Here is a 27,923-nt window from a genome sequence, read left to right as displayed (position 1 = left end):
CAGGACACAGTGCGAGAGGCAGAGGAAAGGACGCGTGCTTACAGGCAGAAACACGTACAAGAAATCATGAAATGTTGCCGCCATCATACCGAAAATTGTACGGGTAACGTGCAAGCAATCAAAGTACATGGAGGCAGGACTCGACTCAGCTCGACTGCGGCAACTAGGGCTTCGACTTTACCAAGGCCTGTGCTCCGTGTGCTCCTCGAGCAGCGCCCACACGTCTGATTTTTACTACCACGTGTGCTGATGTGACGTCGACAGGATTGTGCGACTGCCTGCCTACTGACAACACCAGTGGGCCTTCTCCTAGCTTCTGGGTCCTAGACTCCAACTGAGTCTCTGGTTCAGACCGAGACCGTAACCGAGACCGAGTCTGGCCGAAATGTAAAGCATAGTTGACGCAGACGTGCCAAGCTCGACGTGGCTGTCGTAGAGGCTGCTTTTTGCTGTTTAAGTAAGCATGCAAATGTCACTTGCAGTCGGTAGTCGGTACTAGGCGGAATCGGCAGGAGTAGGGGATCAGGGGGAAGTGGGCGTGATAAGCACTCTCAGTTACCAACGTGGGCATTGCTCGGTTTTCGGGCTCGCCGTTTCTTTCCCCCGCCACACATAAATGATGAGGTACACCTTGCCTCCTGCTGAATTTAGTGATTTCCCCGAGCATGTGGCACACTTTTTATGCGGCTCCTCCACGTGAGCATAAGGAACTTCGGTTTATGGTTATTGATTCTGCCGAGCGGAGGTGGAGATAGTTTGAGTTATGGCCCCATTCTGATTTGTGTCAGCAGGAAGTTTAAAAGAAATTGTTGCACACTTTCGGGAGCCCAAAGTGGATTACTCTCAGGGTTGCAGGCTCCCTGATTGAATTGGTTTAGCTGGGGGCGTTTGGAATCAGATTGGATTGGATGGGGACCAGCAATCAAAAGCCTAGTTTGGTGCTGCCTCCGCCGAGCTCATCGTATTGACATCGTTATTGGCAAAAGGCGGCCACCCTCGATCCACTCATAGTTTCGATCAAAAATTCATGGCATACCCGTACGTTGGAGAGGTGTCAATAACTCGGCTGCTCTGTCTGTCTGCGGCCCGTACATAATTTACAATTACCGCACGCACAGACAATTTATTTTCCAGCGTTAACAAATAAGCTAAACATTTTCGTGGCCAAGGGCCGTCCCGCTCCCAGGTGTATTGCAAATCAAAAAATCAGGCAGGGCTGGGCACGAACACACGCCCAGGCAATCAGTTAAATGTTTGTTGAACTCACCAGCGTCGAGGTCCTTAAGTTCTTGAGAACGCAGGAGTCGTCGGTCTCGAGAGTCCCAGGGGCTTCGCTTCTCCGCTCTCGATGCGTTCCTGCCCTTTGCCGAAAATTGAGTTTGCTGGCGCCCAGAACGCAGAAACCCAGAAACCGCACAACCAAACAAAAAACCCGGAGGAGCAGCTCCGCAGAACGATGAAGCGGCAACTTGAAAAATCGCTTGTCGCACTGCAAGCGGAGTGACGGCGAACGCTCACGCGCAGACGTAGTGATTTGGCTTTAAAAAAGCAAGGAACATTCCGGAGTTCCGGGGCAGGAAGCAGCCAGCCAAAGGAGCTGGGAAAGCTGCCACGTAATGAAACTGACAATTTAACTCACAGTCAGCCAGTTGTTTTGGATTTCAGTCCGGGTTCGACGGGGAGCTGTGTGCGTGCTGAAAAATCGTGTTATCGATTTAATGCGTTGCGATATATAAGTATATACACCCCTAGTGTGTGTGGATATTGAAGGGTTGGGTTGGGTTGGTTTGGGTTGGTTTGGGTTCGGAAAAAGGGTCTCTTGCCTTTGGCTTTGGCTTTTATCGTTCGCCTCTGTCTTTGCGACTGACTGACTGACTGACTGCGTGACTGACGTTCTCGTGTGCTTTTTTGTCGGTCCTGTCCTTTGACCGTTTTCCTCTCGCTCTCGCCTTTCCGTACTGCAAAGGCATTTGATTAATTTGCAGCAGTTTTCCATTTGGAATTGCTTTAGTTTCCTGCAGTTTTGCCACTCTCCCAGTGTGCAGCATTTGACAGCACATTTGAGGCAACTTTCCCTTCCGCTTTCTCCGCCACTTTCTCCCTACAGTTGTACGGTTGTATGTATAACGTAGAAAGCTTCTTATGGACAGTTAAGTGATTTTTTATTGAATTTTTAAGCCTCACTTAGGCGTTGTCACTGGCAGTACCCCGAACCCATCCCAAATGTATCTCACTTTAGCCACATCCTGCCGACTTGCTTACCAAATTAACAATATTTTCTTGTCTCCTTTTAGGTACGTATACGCAATTTTATGACCCTGTCCCTTCGGGTGAGTGCTAGTATTGAAAATCAGGGCTGATATTGGGGCTTTATGGGGCTGAGAAGTGAGATAATGAAGGGTGGCCGTTGTGCGTTAAAAGGAACTTTAACTCGTTCGCACTTTCAGCGGCAAATGAGAGCGCAAACAAAGCCGCCGGCAACAACGATCAAATTTAACGCGCTTTTTAAACCAAACAAAAGCAAATTGCAATGGCAGCGCACACACATAGACAGCCAGGCATTGCTGACACGGACACAGACACATCCACATCCACATCCACGCATCCGGATGCGTTCCCAGATGCACACATGCATGCTAATTATGAGTATGCGCCGCACATTTAAGCAAATATAAACAAAACGTTAACGACAGCAAACAGGAGCTCGGCAGTGGGGAAATGCAGTCGTTGGGTGGGTGGATGGTTATTTGGAAGGTTGGCTGGTTGGGTGGTTGGGGGGGTAAGGAGAAAAGATGTAAATGCCGCACACGCTGTTGCCACCGAAGGAGATGGAACGTGCCATTGTGGGATCCAATTCAGGGACCACTGGAAACTTGATGAACTGCAGCTCCGACAGCTTATCGCATTGCCTCCCGATGAATGTGCGATTCCATACGCTTATTGTTATCCTCGTTGCTGGCATTGTGCATTATTGTGATTATTATTATTAAAATGCAAATGAGCCGTGCTGACTTGTCAAGCACTCGCATTGCCATTAATGGGCGAAGACAACGGCCGGATCGGAACCGGAATCAGAATCAGTACGAAATGAAGGTGCCTATTAAGTAGCAAACATTCAAACTGCTTAAATCGGTGCAGTGGATTGCTGGTTTGCTGGACAACTCGTCATCATCAACAGCCTGGAATGGAGCACAGTTTTTGCAGCTGGACAGGCTTCATCATCAATTGCCGGTTGGCTGCCCATTAACATAATTTAAATTTGCATAAAATGGCGTTAAATATTACATTTTGGACAGCTGCCGCCTGCAGTGAGTGACAGAACATGAAATGTCGAGGGCTGGCAGGTTCATTGAGCTAATTGCAGGTGCGAATGTGTCGCAATGAGCATTGCACGATCCACCAGACACGCAAGAGGGCGATGGGTGGGGCAGTGGCCCCCGCTTTGTTTGATGTTTAATTTAGATTGAATTTATGCATAAATTATGGTGCACAGAAATGATTTCGAAATGATTGCTGGTTTGTTTGCGGTCAATTTCGACTGCAACTATTGCATAATTTGAGGCTTCGGGCCAATTAAACTCACCGCCCGCACACCCACAAGAATTTCTCGTTTGTGGAGCTGCATTTTTTCCCCCCTCAACGCAGCCGGGTGACTCTGGCATGGGTTTCATTTGAGCCCACCCTTAGGCAGGCAGGCTGCTCCAGTCGCCACTCCGGGCTCCTTTCACGCAATTTCACCCAAAAACGTCGACTGCCATGGCTGCTGTCTAATGTGAATTTTCCCGTCCGTTTTTCCGCTCGCCGCCGCCTGCTCCCACCAACTGACACCTCAACTCTCAACGATTTTTGATTTGGCAGCTCGTTTGCCGAAATGCAGCAGCAACAGCAGCAGGAGTATCAACAAAACTGAAACGATTCTGCCAGCCGCCATGCCACGTCGCTCGCTTAGCGCATTTGCAAGTGATTTTATGCATATTTCATGGTATACTTTTGCACGCTATTAGTGGCTAGAAAGCAGCTACAGCCTCAGTGCGGAGCTCCAAGGCTGGTTATTCATTTATTATGACGACTATTTCGATTCAAGTTAAAGCCATTCAATGGAGCAGCTGGCAAATTGCGTGGCATCCAGGCGGTGCGGAGCCGTCAATGCCTTCATCGTTATTATTGAAACTTTGAAGTATTTCCAACTCGATTACCATAACCCAACTAAGAATCGTAATCAAATTTACCCATTTGACACTAAACTTTGAACGGAACTGGTTAGGATGGTGGTTGTTTACGCAGAGTTTGTAGTTCCCAAAATCGAGTTAGACAATTAGAAAGTGTGCGTCTGCATTCAATGTGCCAGTGCACTGCAGTGAAGCGCCCTCAGGCATTCCATAAACTTTTGCCGCTCTCCAGTCAGTCTCACAGCCGAATCTTTGGGAATGCATTTTCTTTTAGGGACTGGGACTCTGAGAACATGCTGCCTAAATAAAACACTATAGCCCCGAAAATACGCATAACCATAACCGAGTTAAGACCGCAAACGCTTTGCCAATAAGACAGAAATATTGCTGGCTTTGACTTTGTCTCGCATTTGACTTTTTATTCATGCCATATAAAGTGAATGCACACACATGTTCACAGAGGTATCGAAATAAATATGGGAGAAATGATGGTGGCTCTTGTGGAATTTTTAGGCATACATGTTCAGATACAGCCAATGTATTAGTATAGCATATATGTATGTGGGGAAAGCTCATTAGGCTCCAAGGCCTGGGTCTTTACTGAGGCTGAGGCTGAGGCTTTGCTGTTAGTCTGGACTCCATCAAATAAAAATGCTCGGATTGTTGCGTTGTCCGGTCAACAGAGGCACTTGATATTGTTCAAAAAGCCATGCAAATGGGCCATAAATTTATATTTTATTGCCTCGGCCAGCAGCTCCATTGGCATTTCTGATGCTCACCTCGTCCTGTTGGCCCATGAACAGTCTAAACTCTAGCCAAACATTCGAGAGCTGCATGCACATACTTTGGGGATTGACTCGGGCCAAAGGATTCGGATTCGGGCTTGAAGAGGAAGGAACGAAGATGTGTTTGTTGACAATAGACTTTTGGCATTATGTGCATTATGCGATTGCATACATCCAGGTGCCTGGCCAAAATTCCAAAGAACACATCCCAGGCATGCTCGCACTCCGCACAAATCTATTTGCAGTGCACGGTATGCACGGACTTACTCGAAGAAGGTCCTGCTTAATAACCAATCCCGGATCGTCGCTGTGGGCTTATTCATTGCGTAGCTAATAAATAATCCAAAAATTGATTAATATCAATTTGGAAAATGCATTAAATCGAAATCAAGCCATCAATTAAAGCCACGAGTGCTCGCATGTGGCTGTGCGTATCTACTTACCTAATTTCTATGCACAATTCATTCATCATTTATGAATGCACACACACGAGCGTGTGAATATAGCTGCGTTTAGCTGGCTCTTTTATGCTTCCCTGAGGCATTTCTCATGTACAAAAGGCTTTAAAATGGCGATTCGCTTTAACGAACCCGTGCTGGCTCGAAGAGCCTGCCGCAGATAATGCCATTTGATTATTTTTGCACTATCAACTAATTAAAATTATGGAAAATATAATAATTACCCCAACACACCGGCGCAAAAATTGCAAATCGCACTTTTAGGCACTTTTTCCCCATTAATGTTGGTTGCCCACAATAAACTGAAATCGAATTTCAACTTTTTCCGTTCGGCTTTCCACTTTTTCGATTCATGGCAGAATGAATATTTCAATGTTTATAATCAATTAAAAATTGACTTTTTGCTGTTGCAGCTTTGAATTTACTAGCAAATGATTTGATCTCACCTAGCGATATCTCCCTCCCTTTCCCTATGCATCTGTCTATCTCCCTCTTCTGTCATCACACAGAGCACTTAATGCAATTTGCATTCCGATGTTTTTGTGTTTGCATTTTGCATAAAAGCCGAAAACCTCTCCTCGCATCCTCCCGGAATTCTCCCTCCGATTCAGTGTGTCTCCTGTATAAATTTCAATTTGGCTTGGGAAATTCTGCATTTTGCATCTGTCAAGGAAATTATTGTCTGCCAGACTAAGTCCTTGGTATGGATGTTGTTGCCTTAATTAAACAACAACGAAAAAGAACAAGATTCTTCTCGGGCCTGGATTGTGAATTGTGTAAAATATGTATATTTCGTGTGCACTCTGTCTCTCGTTAAAGTGTTAATTTTATTGACATGTGACAGCCAAACAAACAATTTGTTTGCCTCCCGGCCGAATTGTTTGACTGCCAATGTTATTTGTGGTCGCAGTAGACGTTTTAAATGAATTTAATGAACGAACAACAGGATGGGAGATTGTCCTCCCCCCTTCCGAAAAGTGCCCTCCCTCTGACAGGTGAAAAGCCCAGCCCACTGGGAGTGGAAAATGGAAGGGCGAACTGTTGAAAAGAAAACATTAATCAGCGTTAAAAGTCGCATTAGCAGTAAACAAAATGGGGAGCGTCTGGGGCAAGGACAGGAAGGGACTCCGTGGGCAGGGGCATCCCTTCGAGGAGCAGACGCCAGCAAATACCGAACCGAAGGAAACCGAAAAGATCCAAAAAAGCAATCCAGGACGAGTAGAACTGTCGAAACGTAGAACGCAAAAGTCAAAGAAAATTGGTGAAGCCAACGAAAGGAGAGCGCAGGACACGCGATGGTGGCGAAATGAGTGACTGGCAGTGAAAATCATTAAGAAGTCGTAAAAATCAAGGGAAATGGTAAACAACCAGCTCAAAAAGGAAACCGAAACCGGAGATGGGGAAAATGGACAGGCGGAATAGGAGGGATCCGACCGAAAATACGCACGCTTTATAATTAGAATTTAATCAAGCGCAAATCGCAAACGCCAGCAATTTCCAAGAGGGGAATGCAAAATGAAATCAAATGGGTTGCCCATGGTAAGGCAAAGTTCAGGAGCTGACTGCGTGCAGCTATTGTTTAAAGTGTAATTAAAAGCGTCGTGTAACCTTTTAGTGTGCATTTCAGGACGCCGAACGCAGGACGATGATATTAAATTTCCTCCTAAAAGGCACAAACAAACAACGGAGCGGGCCGAGCTCTACAGCATGCTTTTAGGCACGGCTTAAAAATAAAACTCCATTAAGAACCGCCCCAACCTCCAACCTCCAACACCCCACTAACCTTTGCTGACCTTTGCCAATTGATGGAGCAGATGTTTTGGAATGGGTCAAGAAAGGACGGCCGAAGTGGGTCCCATTTTTGCATGAGTCATCTAACAAATGGTGCGTCGGGTCGGCTTGGGGTCATTCCATCTTGGCCAATTACAGGGGAGCGAAGAGGAAAACGACGAAAGTGAGAGTCGAGGGATGCTGAGTGCGAGTCTCAAACGAGCGATCCATCAATGTGCCAAGAAACGGTCACCTTGATGGGGGTAGTACCACATATATTTAGACCACGATTGCGAATAACGCTACAGCGAATAGCGCTAAGTGGGCCGAAAGTAGCGTCACACTATGGCAACATACCGACATTCTAATTACTGGCAGCCAAGCCAGGGAAACTTCACTTACGTCATAAACTTTTGCCATAAACAAATTTTAATGGAGCAATTATAAGCAGCGTCTGGAAAAGCCACGCAACAACTGCCAAAAGAAAAACTGCGCAATTTTCATAACTGAAAGCCGAACTATTTTTTGCACACAGTTTGCAGGGTGGAAAGGGAAAACCGGTACGGATATAGAAACACGTCAAATGCAAATGTGTAACACTTGGAGCCACGCACGAACAAACGGAAAGGTTACTACGATGACGCATGCAAGTGTAAAAATGCCGTTAAACGTCCTTAAAATGGAACCGCCCACCCCCCCGCCACCCCACTCAAAGGGAACCCCCTCATTTATATGCACTCCCGGGAATATGAAAAACGAGTAACGGGTATAAAAAGAAGGACTCGGCCTCTTTTCATGCTTATCAGCGTACGAAATCAGCAAACAGCCGGCAGAGAAATATCTTTATAAATACCCTGAAACCTCTGCCACTCCACAACAAGTCATTCATGCAGTGACTCATAGCGCAGTTAACCCCTTGTTCAACTCGTGGCCCATCAAAAAATAAATCAAGGGGGATCGGTGGAGGTGCCGACCCTTTTGTCTATACCAGGAACTTTTTCTATGCGCTCTGTTTGCTTTTCCTAGGCATTTTTCTATGCCAAGCCCCAGACAGACACGCCCACTATCCAGCACCCACCGCCCACCGCCCATCGGCCTGGGCTTTGGCAATCTATTAAATGTTGTCATTGTGCTTGCTCTTCAGGCAGTAGACAATGAAGAGGAGCAACAAACGGGAGCAGCAAAAAATGAAACTGCTGAAGTGATTAAAAATAGTAGTTCAGCTTGGGAGCTGAGGGAATGCAGATTCTTCACACTCCATTCAATTTTTCATGGCGCACTTCGGTGCGTTTTTGTTTTTTGCGAGGCAGTAAATCTCGTGTTCGCCGGACATAGCGTTAATGGATTTCTGGACTAGATAAAAGTTTATTGAACTGAGGCGCCGATGTACGCGAATTAAATTTGTCTGTGCGTTGAGTTATTCCCATCTCCTGAGAGGTTTTCCATATGGAAAGAGCAGTAGAGAGAACCCATCTCAACTTCGGAAAGAACAAAGTGAACTCTTGGACTAATCGCTTTCTGACTTCGTACCTTCGTACAAAGGAGTTCTCAAAGGAATTCAAGGGACGGGCCATCTAGATAGTCCGCTTTGGCGCTAAGCAATAAACGCCTATCTGGGCGACAAACAAGCCGCTTACAACGACCTTTGGGCCCAGTTCTCAGGGTCGACCCTTTTAGCTGAAGTCACTTTGAATAATGTCATTTTAATTACCGCAACACTCAAATCACAAGGAAACGCGCAAATAAATGAATATCGCGGCACTGGGAAAATATCCATTTTAATTAAGCTCGTCGAAAGAAACGGGCGAAACGTGAAAAATGCCTCCTAATTACTTTTGTATGTGGTTGCGGCAGCCGAACTCGAACTGAACTCGAAAATAAAATTGAAATTCATTAAACTGAAGTGGAGGGAAGATTTATTACCGCAACATGCCGAATTTAGCACTTGGATAATTTGGCAAGCGTTTTTCGGTTCCAGGTTTCCTTGCAGCGCTTGTAGTCCTTGCTCTCAGCTGTCGTCGATTTGATTTGCTTGGTTTCAGTTGCCCTGGCTCCGATTTAATTACACAAAGGCAACAAAAAGCACTGTCTCTCGGCCACCTTCACCTCCATAACCAATCCAATCAGCAGCTAAGCCGACATCGCGGGCGCTGATTAAAAGGCAATTTTTTCTCCTGAGCGGCGAACGCAGAAAAGTAAGCTACCCAAACGCGTTTCCAACTCTGAGGCAGTCGACTAATTGGCTGCCATTGGGAAGGAGGTGGGCACAGCAAAACGATTTGTAATTAATTTGAATTGATTTAGTGGATTTTGGTGAGCCAGGATTCTTGGCGGCCTTCTTCCCGCGAAGTGCGTGGCGGACAGCTGCTAACGGAGTGAACACATCTGCTAATGCATTTCACTCGACGTGGTCGGGACATGTATTTATGTGAACCGCCACTTGGGGCGGCTTTAAAACCCAAATCCCTCCCGAGCACCGAGTAATTCAATCCTCCTGCGGCTTGCATGCTACAGTTCACAAACAATTACATTTCCATATGCGTTATCATCATTTTCAATTAACTTCCGGCTCGAGCAGAAACGTTGCCAAGCCGATTTCTAAAGCTCGTTCGCCCGCATTTAGCATTAATGAAATGTCCATTGACTGGCGCTTTTTCCTTGCGCTTTTCCGGGTGGGCAGAATAAGTGGGGTGTTACCTGTCGCAGGCCCATGGCTCAGAGCATTACAAATGCACAGGGCTTTGGGTAATGTGTCAGTATAACATTTTGTATAAGCGATGAACGGTGAGTTGGTAGCACAGTTTTGTCGCCGCACATCATTTTTATTGCATAACGAAAATTGTCAAAATCGTCAGCCTGCCCCTTCCGATTCGCTCCTCGTTTCCCCGTGCATTCCCCATGCATTCATTGATGTATGCGGTTGAACCGGACCCCCTTCTCCATTTTTCCACTTCTCCACTTCCCCTGCTATCAGTGCAAAATTTCATTTCCGGGAAGGCCTGACAGGTAATGTGCCCCTTGCCCCACCCAAAGCCATCCCCAATCCAGCACAAATCACCCAGCTGCCTCTGCTGCGTCGGTGTTTTTGACAATTTTCATGTTTCAATTTTTCATTATGTGCAGCGGCAGCCTTTGTTGCTGCCCGACCGCCGGCTTCGAAATTATTTATGCATAATGCTGGTGGGCGTGGCAGCATAATGCTCTGCCCCCGCACACACATGCACATACAGACCCTGGCGAAACGGAGCCACAAAATGCAAAATTCCGATCGGTTTTATAGAATGCAATAGTCTATGCCGTTTAACGCCGTTCGCAATCGGTCGATTTTGATCGATTATGTGGGCCCAAACCAGTGTCATTCCCAATTTCATCGCGGTGCGGGGAAATTCCGAAATGGGGAGGAAAACTCGCCTAGCCTTGACCAAGTTTTCGCAAATGAAGGAAGAGCGTGCCAAGTCGGAACCCAACCATGAACAACCCAAATACAAAGCACAATTGGAGGGATGGGGTCAATTCAACTGGGTGAGGCAACTGTGCGTTAATGACAGAATAAAACGAAATCCAAACATAAATTACGCGCTTATCAATTTCATTTATCTTTGGATTTCGCTCTGCTCTCGGCAAGAGTTTCGTTTCATTTTGTTTTCAGTTTGATGGTTTTGTAATTGAGTAATAAACTTAGGTATCGTTTCGTTAAAGTTCCCTCGTCTTTGGCCAATTTCCCCAATAAATTTTCGCAAGTTCACTTTGCGGCTCCTTCGGCTTCTAGTGCTCTTCTGTTTCTGTTTTTGGCTATTGCTTATGCCCCTGGTCGTTGGTAACTCTCCTTAGCGATAAGTGCGGCAACGTTGGGTTCCGGCATCATTTTATTCCTGCGAATGGTTATTCCAGAGTTTATTGTCTTCGACGCCTCCGATAAGTGACCATAAAAAGCCAATTCTGCCCATTTTCATACACTTTAGAGTCTTTTACATCGATTTGTTAATGAGTTTTCACAGGTTTGGAGTTCTAAATGAACCTAGAAGCGTGAACTTGTGCCCAGCAGTACGCTCCATTTGTCAAGCACCCCTGACCCCAAAATCCGCTTATTCCATTTTAAACTTTAAGGCTGTTTCAGTGCAATCGATCAAGATGACACGCAACCCCCAAAATTGTAGTGCAACCCCAAAAATGCTCAACTGCCTTTTTTGTATATCCGCGCTTGCGAGTGCATATCACCATAAACAGAGTCATTTATTTCAATCAAATTTTAAATGTGCGAATAAATCTTCGAGAGCATGCTGGAAAAAAGCGCCTCCATTGTATATCGAAAGCGCTTAAAGCTTAGCTCAGAGCTTCTGTCCCGTCAACCGGAAATAGCCGCCTACCAGATGACCAAATCAAAAAATTGACGGTCATTGTATCTCTATGAAATGTCGTTTGGCGACATCGCAGTGCGCCTGAAATGGCACACAATACATTTTTATTTGCCGCTTTATTTAATTTTATTCGCCTTCGCCTGGGGTCGAACTATGCGATCTATCCACATCCACATCCACATCCTTCTGTCTGCCAATCGTCTGGTATGGCCGTATAAAGCAACACCCACATCCTGCACTCACCAGGCTCTCCTTCTCCGATAACTGAAGACGCGGGGTGGGCGTGGTTCGTCGCGGAAAAAGGCAAATTCATCAATTACTTAATATAATTACTTTTGGCTTTCGGATTATGCATACATCACATACACACAGCTCAACTCGGCAGACGCACACAGGGATCCAAGCGGGGACCAACATTAATACTTAATATAATAAATTGTAGCCAGTCTGTGGGCCATGGCAATGGCATTCCACGGGCCACAAGGCCCATTCCCGGCCAGAGCCACCCTTGTGGCTCCCGGTGCCCAATCCCAAGCCCCCTGTTATTGCATATTTTTTGGACGGGAAAACAGGACCCAAAACATCGACAGTCTGCGCCGGACTTCTGGGCACTGATGCTGCTCCTGCTGCTGTCCTGGCCAGGAACTGCAACTCCATACACGCAATTACCAGTAGCTCTGATGAAATTAACAGGGCCGGCAGTTTGCTGAGGGTGGAGGGGTGTGTGGGGGCCTTTCATGGATTCCATGGACAACTCGGCTAGCCTGTTTGCCGTTTTAATGGCTTTTAAAGTGCAGCAGAGGGGCAGGGGCTTAGTTCGGGGCGAACACACCATGATCGTAATAAATAATTTCGCAAGAAAACAGCAGTGGCGGAAAAGTGAAAATGGGAAAACGGGCAGGAACGCTGTTGACTTTGAAAATGATTGCTATGAAAATGTATGCAATCGGATCGTGTGGGAAAGCAACATTTGCAGAAAAATGCAAATTGAAATATAATAAAATCAGAAACCCCTACGTTTAAGGCATCTTTCTGTATAGTTATGCTTATATACATACATGTACATATATATGTAGTATATCCGTACTTGTAAATGTTTTCTATTCGAGAAAGGAACACGAAATAGTTTCAAGTGCTACAGCAGGCAATTTAAAGTCCATTAAAGTCGGAATTGCTAATCCGAATTAGTGTCGCCGATAATAATATTAATGTATGCCAACACTTCGCGTCATGGCCTCTTGGTTATCGGCCAATAAATGCGCCAGTTTATGGGCCAGCATAAATTGCCATAATTTAGCCGTTTGTCAGTTAATAATTTTACATTAATTTATTGGAGCTCATAACTCTGTGGCCATCGACTCAAAGCCAATTCCAGCGGCCATCAACTTTACAGCTGACCACAATTTAAGGGGTTTTGGGGTTAGAGCGGTAAACGCCTAAAAAACTCAAATTGTAATATAATTAATTCGCCTGACAATTAGAGCCCGGCATAGAAAAGTTATTAATTTCATAAATTCCATAATGTCAAACCCATTTCAGCTTTGGCTGCTCTTATGTCCGTTTTTGTTGCGCATATTTAATGGCCATTGTTGCACACAATTAAAACAATTAAATGCCGTAAAAATGGCGAAAAGGCAGAATTGGCAAAACGACAACGAGCACTCATAAATAATGGCAGTTTTAGTGTAAAACGCAAGAATAAAAAGAAAAAAAGAAATTATGACAATTATTGGCAATAATACTAAAGTAATATTAATTGACACGCCAAAGCCCAGGGAAATGTTAATGACAATTTTAATCACACTTAATCTATTTCCCGGCCCCAAGAACGGGTGATTCGTAGATGACCCTCAGATAGGGGCCGTTTTTAGTAGCCGTAGTCGAGATTAGAATGAACCCCTGACCGGCCGACGAGGGGCTGTATCCGCTCAGCTTTCCCGTGCTCATCCACGGGCTCACCCAACTGAAATTGACCTCATCTCACCAGCCACTAGGCAGGCAATTGGCGATTTCACACACTCACCCAGTCGCTCCGAGATTTGTTTCGTTTTTCCGTTCGCTCTTCCTCGCAACTCTCCCGACCCGTTGTCGCCGTCGGTTTAACTTTATTAAATATAATGGCAAACCAATTTTTTCGCTATGATTTTTATTAGTGCCGTTTATGGATGGAAAAGGCCCAATGCTCCGCTGCTCCCGGCGCGTTGTTATTTTTATGTAGGTATTTCAGTCGCAGGCCAGAGTGCAAATAAAATATGCAGCGGAACAGGCCATGGTTCATTAAGTATGCGCCATGTGGCCGGCCAAACAAACGAGTGCGCTCGAAAGTATGCAATTGAATTTAAATATTGCAAGTGCATATCCTGGCACCAGGGGCACACAAGGGACAGGGGTCTGATGGAGGTGGCATCCACTGCCGAGATATGCGCCCGCTCACTGCTTTTTGCAGCTGTGTGCGTTAATTAACACAAACTTTATTACAAAATGTCTGCCGCGGCAAACTTTAATGGCCGCGCATCGCATTGCTCCCCACTGGCTCCGCTCGCCTGTATATATCAACATAATGAAATTATAAGCGGTTTGATTTTAATATAAATTACTTTTTATGAGACAATAATTGATGTCCGCACAGGCAGCTGCCGTTTAATGATTATATGCCAGTCATGGATATGACGAATTCCCGCACCCCAAGCCAGTAAATAAAGACCAGATCAGTCGATAAAATCCACTTTCCAACGTCTCGGACTGCAGCGCATACCTACTTTCAATTAAATGCGATAAGGCTGACAATGTTTATTGACTAAAATATAGGAAAGCGACCTGCGATCTGAAAATCAAGGGGAGAAAACAAAATAATGCAAAAATAATGCAAATGATAAAATAGCGCTTACAGTAATATAAATTAAATGCATTTAAATGATAAAGGTGAATGCCGGGCAAAAAAAACGGCGAAGCCAAAAAAAAATATAAACGTGCAAATAAACAATAACGCAAAAAAGTACGCTATAAATATGGCTCCGCTTTACAGTTCATTAAATCGAAAACAAAAGGCAGCCCCCGCATTTATTTTTACCTTCGCCACGGCGCCAATAACAACAAACAAACAAATTTAAATGCGTAATTAAAATATACTTTTTTCCCGCCTTTATTGCACTGCATTTAATGCTGGCTTTATCGCAATTATTGTTATTAGTTTGCCAAAAGCGGGCCTCATCTCTCTCCTGCCCTTATCCAAATTATGCAAGCATATCGAGCTAATTAAATTTAAAACCGGAAATGCCGGGCTGCAGTCAAGGCGCGCATCCCCGTGCCATTAAGCACTAATTTACACGCGTAATAATTATAAGCGAATTTCGACCCTTTCGAGAGGGTTTCAGAGGATCCTGTGCGGAGCACGTATCTCGTAGCAAGGACATTGCCGTGTCCTGCCAGCTCAAAGTGCCCTCTCCTTACGGTGCGCTGCCTGGCGGTTTAATTGGTCTAGAAATTGCACGTCACTGTACATAAATTTTTATTTGAAAAAGTTTATTAAACATTTGCATTGCTCAGGCACCTCACGTACCCACCGCCTCCTAGCTCCAGCCACGCCCCCCCAATGAGCACTTGTGTGACGTCGTTCTGGCCATTGGCGTTTTTATTGCAAACTTTTTCACTGTTGCCTTTTGGCATTGCCATTTGTGTCGCTCTCTATTGCTCTTTCAGCCCAGTCATTTTTCTTTTTGTTTGTGCACATTTTTGTTATTGAAAAAGTTTTGCGTTTTTGTAAAAATTATATGCGAAACTTTTGCTTTGTAATTGCATGCAGACAGTCGTCCTGGAAGACCAGCGTTCGCAGGCGCAAAAAGCCCAGGACCCCTGGGCACTGAAATTTTTATCCTTACGTATCCAATTACATGTGGGACTGCTGATTGGCGAGAAAAGGGTTCGAGCCGGACTCGCTCCGCTCCGCTCGCAAAAAATTTAATATGGAGCAATATTTGAGCGGGTCAAACAAACTGAATCGGAATAGACAACGCTTAAGCCACCCCTCGCTAGTAAGCCGGGCATTAAGCGACTAACGGTAAACAAACCAGCCCCACCAAGCCCACAAGCCCCCAAGCCGCCCACCGCGACCCCCGTCGGTTTGGCAAACAGCGAGGCGAGCCAACGCTCGAGAAATCTTATTTATGCTGGGAAAACTGAAACTGTTATCAAATAATTTATTCGTCTCACCTGCAACAACAAATTAAGTTTTGTTCCTCCCCTTTCCGCAACCCGAAAAAGTAAAGAAAAATGAAAGAAGCTCCGGTGGAAAGTCCTTGGGGCCGACAAAGGAGCATTATCCACGTGCCCCGCCACTTTCAACTCATTAACTGCCCGCCCGGGCCATTAAGAGACTTATTTTCACACTTGCATAAACTCATTTAGAGCGGGAACCAAACTGAACCGTTAAGAGCCACCCCAGACAGCCAGGCTACGCAGAACGCCAAGGACACCCGAAGAAGCGGGGGAGTCGCCACCTTATCACACGGCACATCGGCTGCGAGCGCATCGTGACATAAAATTAATGCCCAACCGACAATTTTAATCGGCAACAGTTTTTGTCTTGAGTTATAGCACCAGGCGCAGAACGGAGCCAGGACAACCTGTAGTGAGGAGTCTGGAGTCTGGATTTTGGTTTCTGGGTATTGGGTTCTGCATTGTGAATACTCAACCTAGGGACTGAGGTCGAGTGCGCCGTAAACTTTGCTGCAAGATTTTACCAACTTTTTGGGAGACAGACAAACAGAGACCGAGGCGGCGGAGTCATCCGGATGCGTATATTTAAAACTTATTAAATTGCTATAATTTATACGACTTATCTCGCCCTGAGGGTTGCTTAAGCAGGAAAAAATCACGCTGCATGGCTACGGGCCACGGGCACACGGCGAGGGCAATTAATTTACATGCAAATCGTGCCGAAAGTTTACTCCCCACCCGCGTGACACTCATCTCGGCTGTGCTTTTAAGCCACCGGATCCCGGATCCCGGAACCCAGAGCCCTGAACAGGGAACACGAAACACGGTACACGGAACCCGAATGCCAATCCGGATCCATTCTTAAAGCCGCGACTCACTCACCCAGACACACACTTGATTAGAGCTTAAGGCGGTGCTCAGGTCGCCCGCTGTGCGCCGCCTGCTTGAAACAATATGGCACCGAGGACTACGACCCTTTTGGGGTATCTTTACGGACGTCGACAGGTTGCCGCATCGTTAGAGAGACCGCTCCCGGACCCAAGTCGTTTATTGTCCCTGTCTGTCTGACTGTCCTGCCGTCTTTGCGCGCCTAACAAATTGCAGAATTTTTCGTGTTGATTTATCGCACAAGAGCGGCGGCGGCAACAATAAAAATAACAACAGCAGGGCGAGCGTGAAACGAGCGCACAATAAACATTCAGTAATGAGTTTAAAGTTTTAAATGGAATTTTTGATTATAAGCAGCCAAACAACAAAGGACGCGGCGAAGACGAGGATAACAGTCAGAAAAAGCTATTCGTAGTATCGCAATTTGTGCCCACTTACGGTCGTTATTGCGAATGGAGCGACTTGAGCGGGAGCGCCAATCACAGTATCTCTGCAGTAATCCTAGCTTAATAACTGGTCCGTGAATGCGGCTTTATATGCATAGGGAATACGAGATACAATTACAAGCGCTGCGAGCCCCTTCGTATCTTACATTTCCACCCCAACGCTCCCAGCCGTTCGCCTCATTGTGAATACATCATAACCTCCTTTCCACATCCCTTCGCTGTCAACGGCGCTAAATTCCAACGCAAATCTCTGAAAATCCCAGCACTTAGTTCAAACATATAACCCCAGATCTCATTCCTGCTGCTGAATCTTCATCTTTCGCTCGTCCGGAACCTGTACGGGGTTTTCTTTTCAATTTAGGCCAGGACACACTAAAACGCGAGGCCATTAAACGCTTTAAAATCAACATCATCACCGATGACGACGACAGGGGCAATAAAGTCGACCCAAAAATTGCTTCCTGTACACATAAAACTCAGTCGGGGCCAGAAAACAACCTAAAATACCTATACACACATTCAGCGGAACAACTGCCGAGCCTCGCAAACAAACGCGGTAAAAGTAAACGAAACACTTTGCCACCCCACCCCATCCCCCCAATTTCCCAGCCCACTTAATACTTAAATGCAAACGTGTAAATTATGTGATTTTTCCCCGGCGGCCATGTTTGTTTGCAAACTCCATTACGAACATGGCGGGACTCCACTTCCCCGCCGTTTACCTGTTTGTTTCCAGCAATCGTCGCGCTTTACCGTTCAAATGCGAGGCACAACAAAAAATACAGAGCCCAAGCTGGATACCCCTTTATGTGCCTTTATGTGTTTTTCATGTACTTTTATTTGATTGTCGCACGCTTTGGCGCCCCAGACGGGGACGGACCGGGAGCTGGGGCATGGCACACCATTTTCAGTGCTCAAAATATTAGCAAATGTTCATTAACGGCCAAATTTGTTGTAGCCAGGACCAGGCAAGTTTGCTGGACTCCCGAAAAGGCAATTACTCAATTACTCAAAAAGTACTTAACACACAATTGTTGCGTGTACCCATGGGATGGGATCTCAGCCAAAATCCTTAAAAAACCACTGCCTGCGCATTTAATCTCAATTGGATTTCGCTCTCCTGTGGCTGGGTTCATAAGTTCACCATACGCCTAATTCCTCGGTCTGTTAACTCCGCGATTTCACTCTTGACATCGTTTTTAGTTACAAGAAGCAAAACGTATGCTAACTTGCCACTTCAAGGAATCATTCGTCAAGCTGTTTGTAAAAGCACTAGACGGAGAAAAAGGCAGTTGGTTGCCATTTGAGGACAATATTCTTCCCTGAACAGCAATGCTGCTATAAACTTTATTGGTCAGAGGTTCTTCAGGTTGTATGTACTAGACTAGCTTTAACATATTAGAGAACTGGGTATCGTAGGGTCGAGCACTTTTCCACAACGATTCCTTCTATTTCCTTCTGCAGGCGCACTGAGAGTGAAGTAGGAGGCCAGTAGGGTGAAAACCAGCCGCCTGGAAAGCCAATTAAAATGAAATCAAGCCAGCCACTCGCCCCATTCACTTTTGGCCTGCTTTCGCCCTGCCAGCTTAGGGAGTTTATTGGACTACGACACCTTGGAGCTCACACACGAGAGGAGGGATGGGGATGTGTATAATTTGTAATTTTAATATTATTAAAAATGTTAAATTGCACGCAGCATAAATCACATTTCTCTTGCACCACCCCCGGGGGTGGTGGCGGCAGCTTGTTGCCGTACTTTTGTGGCCTGGAGGGGTTGACACCAACAGAAACGAAACACACAACACACATTATACCATCGACATTACTGCCAGCTGCTCTTGCCACACTATTTATATTTTTATTGTTCTGGATGTAACTGGGCTGCTAAAATATCGCCAATACCACCACCACGCTCGCTGGCTGCTGTGCTATTTTAATTTAAGAGATTTACTCTCGGGTTCATAAAACGACCGCAGGCGTAATCCCCATTTTGCATAAAATGTCAATGTAATAAAATGGAATGAAATTAATAAAACGAAATTTTATGTCCCAACTCATTAAAGTGTGTAGCTGGCCGAGAAGGAGTTGCAATTTACAAGAGCCGAGCACTTGAAAGTTCCAAGGGGTTAGAGCTAATCACGGCGAAGAGCTCATTGAGGTTATTCGAATGCTGCAATCGGGCTGAAAGTTCGGGGATCAGGGATAAGAGATACTGTAGAAGTGATTGGGTCGTTTGCGGGGCAGAAACGAGCCAAGGCAGACATATTTGTGATCTATTCAGCCGATAAATTGACCCCGTGTGGGCGGTGGATGCCATTTATCCTGGCATACTTTGTCGTGTCTGCCATTACGTTTAATGACCAAGCAGCACTTTCAACGCATCACCCCCAAACGCTTCCGGAGAGCCGGAGCGCCTCCTTTTTTTAAAAGCATCCAGGGCCCATTAACTTGTGTGAATTTATATCAGTCATTGGCCCTGCTCCTACTGCTAACTGCTATTACGCGTTCGTTAATTATTCACACACAAATACTACTGCCACCGCTCCATGCTGCCATCCCTTTCGCCACACGTTTCGGTCATAAAAACTACCCGCCCTGCCACGCCCTCTTAACGAGGCAGTCAACTGTGGAGCTCGCCCGAACTCTCGGCTTAACCTTTGCGACTGGATTGGGGATCTCCTCCCTGGGCATTTATGCATCCCCCTGCCTTCCGCCGCCTTCCTTTTTCCCGCTTTCCCGCTCACATAAGGTGGGATCTTGACATTAAATAAATCTAACATTCCGTATACGCTTAGTGGGCATCTTTAATACTCATCCGCACATTTCCACAAATGTGTGTATATGTACAAAAAATGACGCAGACATTATTCACGCTATCACGAAGGGACGCACACGAAGGGACAGGGTCAAAAGTATGGCCACAAGTCGAGACGGGGCTGGGGAAATCGTCGTGGGTAAGCACAAACTATGCTCTTGTGGGCGATAGCGATTTTTCGTGAAAGCTAACGTTTGTCACCCGCTCGCATTGAGCCACATGTCGCCGGTAGTGTGAGTGTGGCTCCGAGTATGCCAATGATAGCAAGATGCTTTCGGGACTGAGCAAGCTGGCATAACCTCGAAAAAAGACCGCCTAAGCCTTGCGTGAAAGTGAGTGGGCCAGAAGATGACCAACTCATGCCCGCCTGAGTGCTGGGTAACTCGAGCTACGCCTCGATTGAACAACAGATCGCTGCGCCGGGCTCGCCGTCGTAAAATAGCGTTTTCCAGCCACCTAGTGGGGATAGGGGGGTTGAGTTTCAACCACGTCCAAAACCACGGCTCCCGTGTTACCGCTCCATGTCACATAATCGAATTATCATCATGGCATCAACAAATGATTTCAACTTACGCTGTCCTTTGGTCCTTGGGTCCTGGTGCTGTCACCACCGCACTGGTCGTCCTGCGGCGTTGCCTTTTTTCACTTCACTTCATTCCGCCAGAGCCCATCCCTGGCCACCCCTGGATCCACATCACCAGGCTGCCGGGCAAACCTTCCTCCTCACGTTTTTTACCATTTCTCCCGCTGGCTCCTGTTTTGCGAACGTCATTGTCGCTGGTCATTTGCGCTGCTTACTTCATCCATTCATTCGCCGTTCGTCCGTTTCATTTCGCCTCGTCCTTTTTTCAGCTTTGTTCCGTCTGCCGTCTCGTTTGTTTGAGGTTATGTTGAATGTCAGTTTGTTATCCTTGTGCAAATCCTTTTATACAAATGAAATTTGCGCCAAATGGCGATAAGCAAAGTACAATAGTGTGCGGATGGTCTGCACAGACCCACCACATTCCCCCACCCACATTCCAAATCCCACCAAATCCCCACCTCCCACCACCCCCCGGAAACGGAGCTGGGTGACCATTGCACGTTCGAACTTGTTTTAAATGGAAAATCGCACGCTCAAATGCCCGAATTGATTACTAACTCGTCTTCACCATTCCCATTTCATTGCAGACATCAACAAGGGATCACCCATCGACTTCAAGAGCGGATCGGCCTGCTCCACACCCACGAAGGATACGCTGAAAGGCTACGAGCGGAGCACGCAGGGCTGCATGGGTCCTGTGCTGCCGCCTCGCAGCGTCATGAACGGACTGCCCGCGCACCACTACTCGGCGCCGATGAACTTCCGCAAGGACCTGGTCGCGCGCTGCTCCTCGCCGTGGTTCGGCATAGGATCAATCTCGGTGCTCCTTGCCTTCGTGGTTATGCTAATCCTGCTGACCACAACCGGCGTTATAAAATGGAACCAGTCGCCGCCCTGCTCCGTTCTAGTCGGCAACGAGGCCTCTGAGGTCACAGCTGCCAAAAGCACGAACACGGACCTCTCCAAGCTGCACAACTCCTCAGTGCGCGCGAAGAACGGACAAGGAATCGGACTGGCCCAGGGGCAATCGGGACTCGGAACAGCAGGCGTGGGATCCGGCGGTGGATCTTCGGGGGCCACTGTGACGACGGCCACCTCGAACAGCGGCACCGCCCAAGGACTGCAGTCGACGTCCGCCTCCGCGGAGGCGACGTCCTCAGCGGCCACGTCTTCCTCTCAATCCTCGCTAACGCCTTCGCTGTCCTCGTCGCTGGCGAATGCCAATAATGGAGGTAATTATGCACAACTTTTAATTATTTTTAAATGAGTTTTCGCAAGTTTTGCTAGGCAGCTACCGGGAGGGGAAGCTCAGGGAGAACGATTGAGAGAAAGCCAAGACGTCGGAGTATTTAGCGCTTAGCGCCCTCCGGCGGAGACAAAAGTTTATTGTTTTTGTAGGATTTTTTAGCTCGAAGTTTGCGCCTGACAGACAGACGCCTACGCCGAATGGGGATTATGCGAATGCCGTTTTCATTATTCCTCCAAACGCCTTCCCATTTCTTTCAATTAAAGTTCAACTTGAGCGCGTTCTTTGGGATTTGTCGGGCTAAAATATTGCATTAATTACTTTTTTGAATTGACAGCAAGGCACGCAAGAAGGCAGCAGTTAAAATAAGGCAGTCGAAAGTTTTTAGTGTCACAGCTCGAGCTCCTCTTTCCCGAGCCGCTAGAAGCCGCTTTCTTCCACTCTTCTCCGGCCTCTCCGGCCGTTAATCCACGACCTCTTTAACCGGCTAAGAGCTAGACTACTAGGATTGAATTAAAAACACACTTAGCGCTTAATTTAAAAAGGCAAGTGACTGGGGGTGGCTTCAAAGAAGCGCCCTAACCACAAGGGCTCTCCCGAAGCACCATTCGATTCGTTCGCTTTGTTTACCTGTAGGAAGAGCGATGTCAACGCAGCTGTCAGTCAGTGGGGCAGGAGAAACAGGACGACGGCATCGCCGAAGCTTAATGGAGGAGCAGGACGAAGATGATGTGGCTGCAGATGAAACTTTCAGCGACTTAATTACAAGCGAAATCCTCAACCAGAAGGCGGCTAGGAAGTATTCGGCAACTACCCCAGCCAAAAGCCCGACAGACGTTCAAGGCAGTACCAATAAAACTTTGAATCGAATGGATGGAGTATACGGTACCCAAAGGAGCGAGGACACCACGGACAGCTACGACTATGTCTATGAAGACGAAGTTGCGACGGAGAACACCCCTTCGCCCATCCCTAGAACCAAGACGGGGCAACAATTTGGCAAATCATTAAACAGCAATTTACGCAGCGCTGCTAAAACACTGGTCAACAAGAGGAGGAAATATGACCACGGAACAGAGAAAGCGGAGCACATTGAGCATCAGGAGGAGGATGAGCAGGAGCTGGCAACGGAGCTGGCGACGGAGCTGGCAACGGAGTCGGAGGCCAGCACATTGCCTGCTGTTATTGATGACGATAATCAAAGTGACAACGGCAGCTCAGGCCAAACGCCGGAGACGACTATAAGGAGTGACACCGATGACATTGTTGAAATCAACACCACCCCACCAGAGGCAGCTCGAAGCTCTTTCGCCGCCGTCTCGCACCAGCCTGCCATTGAGCATGATTTTCAAATCAAAGGGACCGATGCTGGGGGCTTGCAGACAGAGAAACCTGCCACTGATGATATCAATAATGAGCGTGATTTAGCTGACAACTATGAGGTAGACAGTAAGGAGCCGACCTCACCAGGCCCACCAACACAAGGTATAAATCAAGACGGCATCCATTCGAGCCCCGCTAGTGGTATAGAGTTGCGATTGAGTTCAGGCTCAAGAAGTTTACAATTAATGCTTTCACCAAAGGGATAATGACTTTTTAAACTAAATTTGTATTTATAAAATAGGTTTTTTTTTAAAAAAATTGCCTCGAAAAATAACTTCAGGGTATTTTATCTTTTGATTCTTTACGAAATCCAAGCATTATAGAAGTATGTGATGTTTCTTGAGCCTGATTCCCAATTCTATTCCACTTGTGCCTATTACTTATCCACTTTTTGGTATCAAGGTAAGGAAGGTCAGAAAAATGGAAACAAGTCACTACAATCAATTCAATCTGAATCGGATCGGATGATGAGTGATGCTTCGCACTATGAGGATATCGATATAGTCAAACTAGATGGATTACCCATTTCCCATGAAGAGGAGATTTATAAGACGGCAGAAAAGGAAAATATGGCACAAAAAATGGAACCGTCTCAGCTTATTAATAGTAGTGAAAACGAGGTACTGAAAGACCATCAGCCAGGTGACGGAAAACCACCCCAACTAGAGCCCCTTAAACCGTATGTGAGTGAGCGAGTTGATCTGCCGGGCAAACGCATATTCCTGAATCTGACTATAGCTACAGACGAGGGCAGTGACTCCGTTTACACATTGCACGTGGAAGTGCCCACGGGCGGAGGACCACACTACATCAAGGAGGTCCTGACCCACGAAAAACCGAATGCCCAGGCAGACAGTTGTATTCAAGAGCCACCTCCGCGCATGCCCGACTGTCCGTGCAGTTGTCTCCCGCCTCCGGCGCCCATCTATCTGGATGACACCGTTGACATTGACTCTGCCCCACCAGCTTACACTATTACGACGAGCACGATCTCGGCACCTATAAACCCCTTCCTTAGCGAGCAGGAGGATGCGAAAGACGGGGTTGGAGATGAAGAGCTAACAACTTCTTCAAGCATCGCTACTAACCTCCCCAGCACTGAGATCGATAACCACATCGCTGCCAATACTGAACCCACTGTTGGTGCTGGTGGTTTACCGCTTGCATGCCCTGATGTGATGCCAGTACTGATACTGGAAGGTGAATTGTGCACAATGCATTTGTTGCTAACCTCCGCTTTTCTTAACCAGCGTTTCAATAACCCTACTAAGAGCTGTACAGCCTGTTAACTCCTAGTCCATGTAATCACATGACTAAACCAGTTTATTTCTCATAAGTCCTCATTTGTACAAATTATCCCAAAGTATCAAAAATTGTATTGGCATCACATCAGCATCCAGCACCAGCCTGGTTTAATTCTGTATATTAATCCTGTTCCCATTTACTAACCTATCAGGTAAAACTACATTGGGGGGCCTCGCCAGTAGGTTAGACTAAGACCTGTACAAAATCGTGTAGCAGTAGCAAATCAAAATATACCTAATCAATGACTAACCAGAAGTTTATCCTCTTTGTATCTCTGTCATCCCCTCGTTGCACTCTCGAAAACATTACCATCGCTTTGCCGCCGCTTTCGAGTACAGGCGCCCGAACATTCCCCGCACGCAGTTTCCCACCGGACGGCACAACCTTTGGCCAGATTACTCTCGGCCAGAAGCTGACCAAGGAGATCCAGCCATATAGCTACTGGAACATGCAGTTTTACCAGTCGGAACCTGCCTACGTTAAGTTTGACTACACGATTCCGAGAGGCGCCTCCATCGGTGTATACGGCCGACGCAACGCCCTACCCACCCACACGCAGTACCATTTTAAGGAAGTGCTCAGTGGATTTAGTGCCAGCACACGAACGGCCCGGGCCGCTCACGTAAGTAGCCTGCATCCAATTGGCCCCATCGTGATCGTTACTAACTCTAGTCACTTTTTTCATGCACCACCGTCTCATTCACTACCCACTACACCAATCACTCGCTCGATCGCTCGCTTGGCCTAATTTTGTGCAGCTGTCGATAACGCGGGAGGTGACGCGCTATATGGAGCCGGGGCACTGGTTCGTCTCCCTTTACAACGACGACGGGGACGTACAGGAACTGACCTTCTACGCGGCCGTAGCCGAGGACATGACCCAAAATTGTCCCAACGGCTGCTCCGGCAACGGTCAGTGCTTGCTGGGACACTGCCAGTGCAACCCCGGCTTCGGAGGCGACGATTGCAGCGAAAGCGTTTGCCCAGTACTGTGCTCCCAACATGGCGAGTACACCAACGGGGAGTGCATCTGTAACCCGGGCTGGAAGGGCAAGGAGTGCTCTCTGCGTCACGACGAGTGCGAGGTGGCCGATTGCAGTGGGCACGGCCACTGTGTTAGTGGAAAATGCCAGTGCATGCGCGGCTACAAGGGCAAATTCTGTGAAGAAGGTAGCGCCAGGATATAGGATTCTTTGTCCAAATCCACCTTGATCTTTTCCATCCTGCCGCTTTCTAACACTCTTTCGCTTTTTTCCCCAGTGGACTGTCCACATCCGAACTGCTCAGGCCATGGATTCTGCGCCGACGGCACTTGCATCTGCAAAAAGGGCTGGAAGGGACCTGACTGCGCTACCATGGACCAGGATGCGCTGCAGTGCCTCCCAGACTGTTCCGGCCACGGCACCTTCGACCTGGACACACAGACCTGTACCTGCGAGGCAAAGTGGAGCGGGGATGACTGTTCCAAGGAGCTGTGCGACTTGGACTGCGGTCAGCACGGACGTTGTGAAGGGGACGCTTGTGCATGCGACCCAGAGTGGGGTGGCGAGTATTGCAACACCCGGTTGTGCGACGTCCGCTGTAATGAGCATGGACAGTGCAAGAACGGTACTTGCCTGTGCGTTACTGGCTGGAACGGTAAGCACTGCACCATCGAGGGCTGTCCCAATAGCTGCGCCGGACATGGTCAATGTCGTGTAAGCGGCGAGGGTCAATGGGAGTGCCGCTGCTATGAAGGCTGGGACGGACCAGACTGCGGGATCGCACTGGAGTTAAACTGTGGCGACAGCAAGGACAATGACAAGGGTGAGTAGCAGATTTAGCAAGTAGATAAGCGGATTCTCTAACGCCAATTTTTGATCCTAGATGGCTTGGTCGATTGCGAGGATCCCGAGTGCTGTGCTAGCCACGTATGCAAAACCTCCCAACTATGTGTTTCAGCTCCGAAGCCCATTGATGTGCTACTCAGAAAGCAGCCGCCAGCTATTACTGCTTCTTTCTTTGAGCGGATGAAGTTCCTCATCGACGAGAGCAGCCTGCAGAACTACGCCAAACTAGAAACCTTCAATGAGAGGTAGGTGCTTCATGGTAGCCAGTTTGCCCTGGACAGTTAGTCACCATTTGAAATCGAAGCCGCTGTGGCTGTGTATAGTTTCCAAAATTGGCGGACAAGCAAAAATCTTCTATTGTAAAATATATGACAGTCTAGTTGGTTATACTCGGTTATACATATACTACCGAAAAAATAATAATCAAATAGTTTGCATAATTAATAATTTTCTATGTTTAAATATTTACTTTTTCATTTTCGTGCCCTCGTCTAAAAAAATCCCTCAAATAAAAACATATCCCAACACACCACATACCAAATATCCCCTTAAAATCTTGTAAATAATAACCCTATATGTCCTTCGTTAAGTCGAACCCAGACAGAAACAGTCTAAGTTAGCTGCTAAGTGCATTTGAGTTAAGAAGTACGTTAAGCATCCTAAGTATTCAGATTAGTTACACTTAAGTCGCCTAGACATCGCGATTTCGGTGTGATCGAAACGGACCTGAGGTTTAGGGTCCCCACACGATCTGGTGGCGCCAAATATCAACACACCCATTCTAGCTAACTAGACCATAGACAACCATGCTAATTCAATTATTTTCTCTCTGCTCTTTTTTCTTCTCCACACGCGCTCCCTAAACCGTGTTTAAAAAATTACATGCCACCTACTACTAAATTACTCCTGTTCTACTCGATACTACCACTCACTACTTACTGTGCACATACTCACTACCATAATACCCACCTACGCGTCAAAAAATTTCGAACGCTTTGAATTAACAACGACTGCTAAACGCTCTTGCTACTCGGTAACCGATACTCTTTGTTGCGCGATAACAAAAACATAATATATACTAACAGCATTTTTTGGAATTATTTCAATGCAAGGTAAGCAAGCGAAAAGCGGTACTAAAATAATACTAAAACTACTACTCTACTATACTACTAATGATTCTCGATGGTTGTTTGGTACACTTTTGTATACTTTAAGTCTCGTTAACTTGGCTCCATTCGCAAATTATTTCGGAAATTTTACCATTGTCATTATCATTACCGTTACAATTACAGTTACCATTGTCATTATTATTTCGTTCATAGTGTAGCTATCCTTGTTTCCTTAAAGCTCAGTTGGTAGTTTATTTTAAGTTCATTGCCCAAACTTATTATCCAGACAACCAGGCCAATACACATTGGGTTTTAAGTTTACCACGTAATAAATCTAAGCTATGGAAAACTCATTCTCCTACTCGTACTTAGGTCAATGCTAGGTCACAAACACGAGCCATAAATAACATACTATATATTGTTCAACTTGTAATACCTTTATGTGTTTAAACGAGTCTTATGTTCTGTGCGTGTGAATTCGTATTATTTGTACTTATTTACTGCTCAAGTAGTTACAAATCCTCAGTTTGACTGCTTGCTAGCCTAGCTAATCTATACCTAGAC

General features: G+C 46.6%; 1 protein-coding gene across 4 annotated transcripts in view; it reads left to right on the top strand.

The window, feature by feature from the left end:
• The window catches only part of LOC122618109 (teneurin-m), a 114,843-nt gene that overhangs the window by 78,958 nt on the left and 7,962 nt on the right, over positions 1-27,923 (top strand). Inside the window, exons 3-10 of one of the 4 annotated variants that reach the window (XM_043794245.1) lie at positions 21,075-21,719; positions 22,370-23,218; positions 23,519-24,316; positions 24,760-25,043; positions 25,180-25,591; positions 25,682-26,227; positions 26,288-26,495; positions 27,336-27,362. In XM_043794245.1, the coding sequence (XP_043650180.1) occupies positions 21,075-21,719; positions 22,370-23,218; positions 23,519-24,316; positions 24,760-25,043; positions 25,180-25,591; positions 25,682-26,227; positions 26,288-26,495; positions 27,336-27,362 (3,769 nt within the window). The remainder of the gene's footprint in view (positions 1-21,074; positions 21,720-22,369; positions 23,219-23,518; positions 24,317-24,759; positions 25,044-25,179; positions 25,592-25,681; positions 26,228-26,287; positions 26,496-27,335; positions 27,363-27,923) is intronic. The other 3 variants (XM_043794246.1, XM_043794247.1, XM_043794248.1) reach the window with 3 other exon arrangements.

This window comes from Drosophila teissieri, chromosome 3L (genome assembly GCF_016746235.2).
Source record: "Drosophila teissieri strain GT53w chromosome 3L, Prin_Dtei_1.1, whole genome shotgun sequence".
Classification (NCBI taxonomy): domain Eukaryota; kingdom Metazoa; phylum Arthropoda; class Insecta; order Diptera; family Drosophilidae; genus Drosophila; species Drosophila teissieri.
The sequence above is the reverse complement of the archived record's forward strand: the minus strand, read 5'-3'. Positions and strand labels throughout refer to the sequence as shown.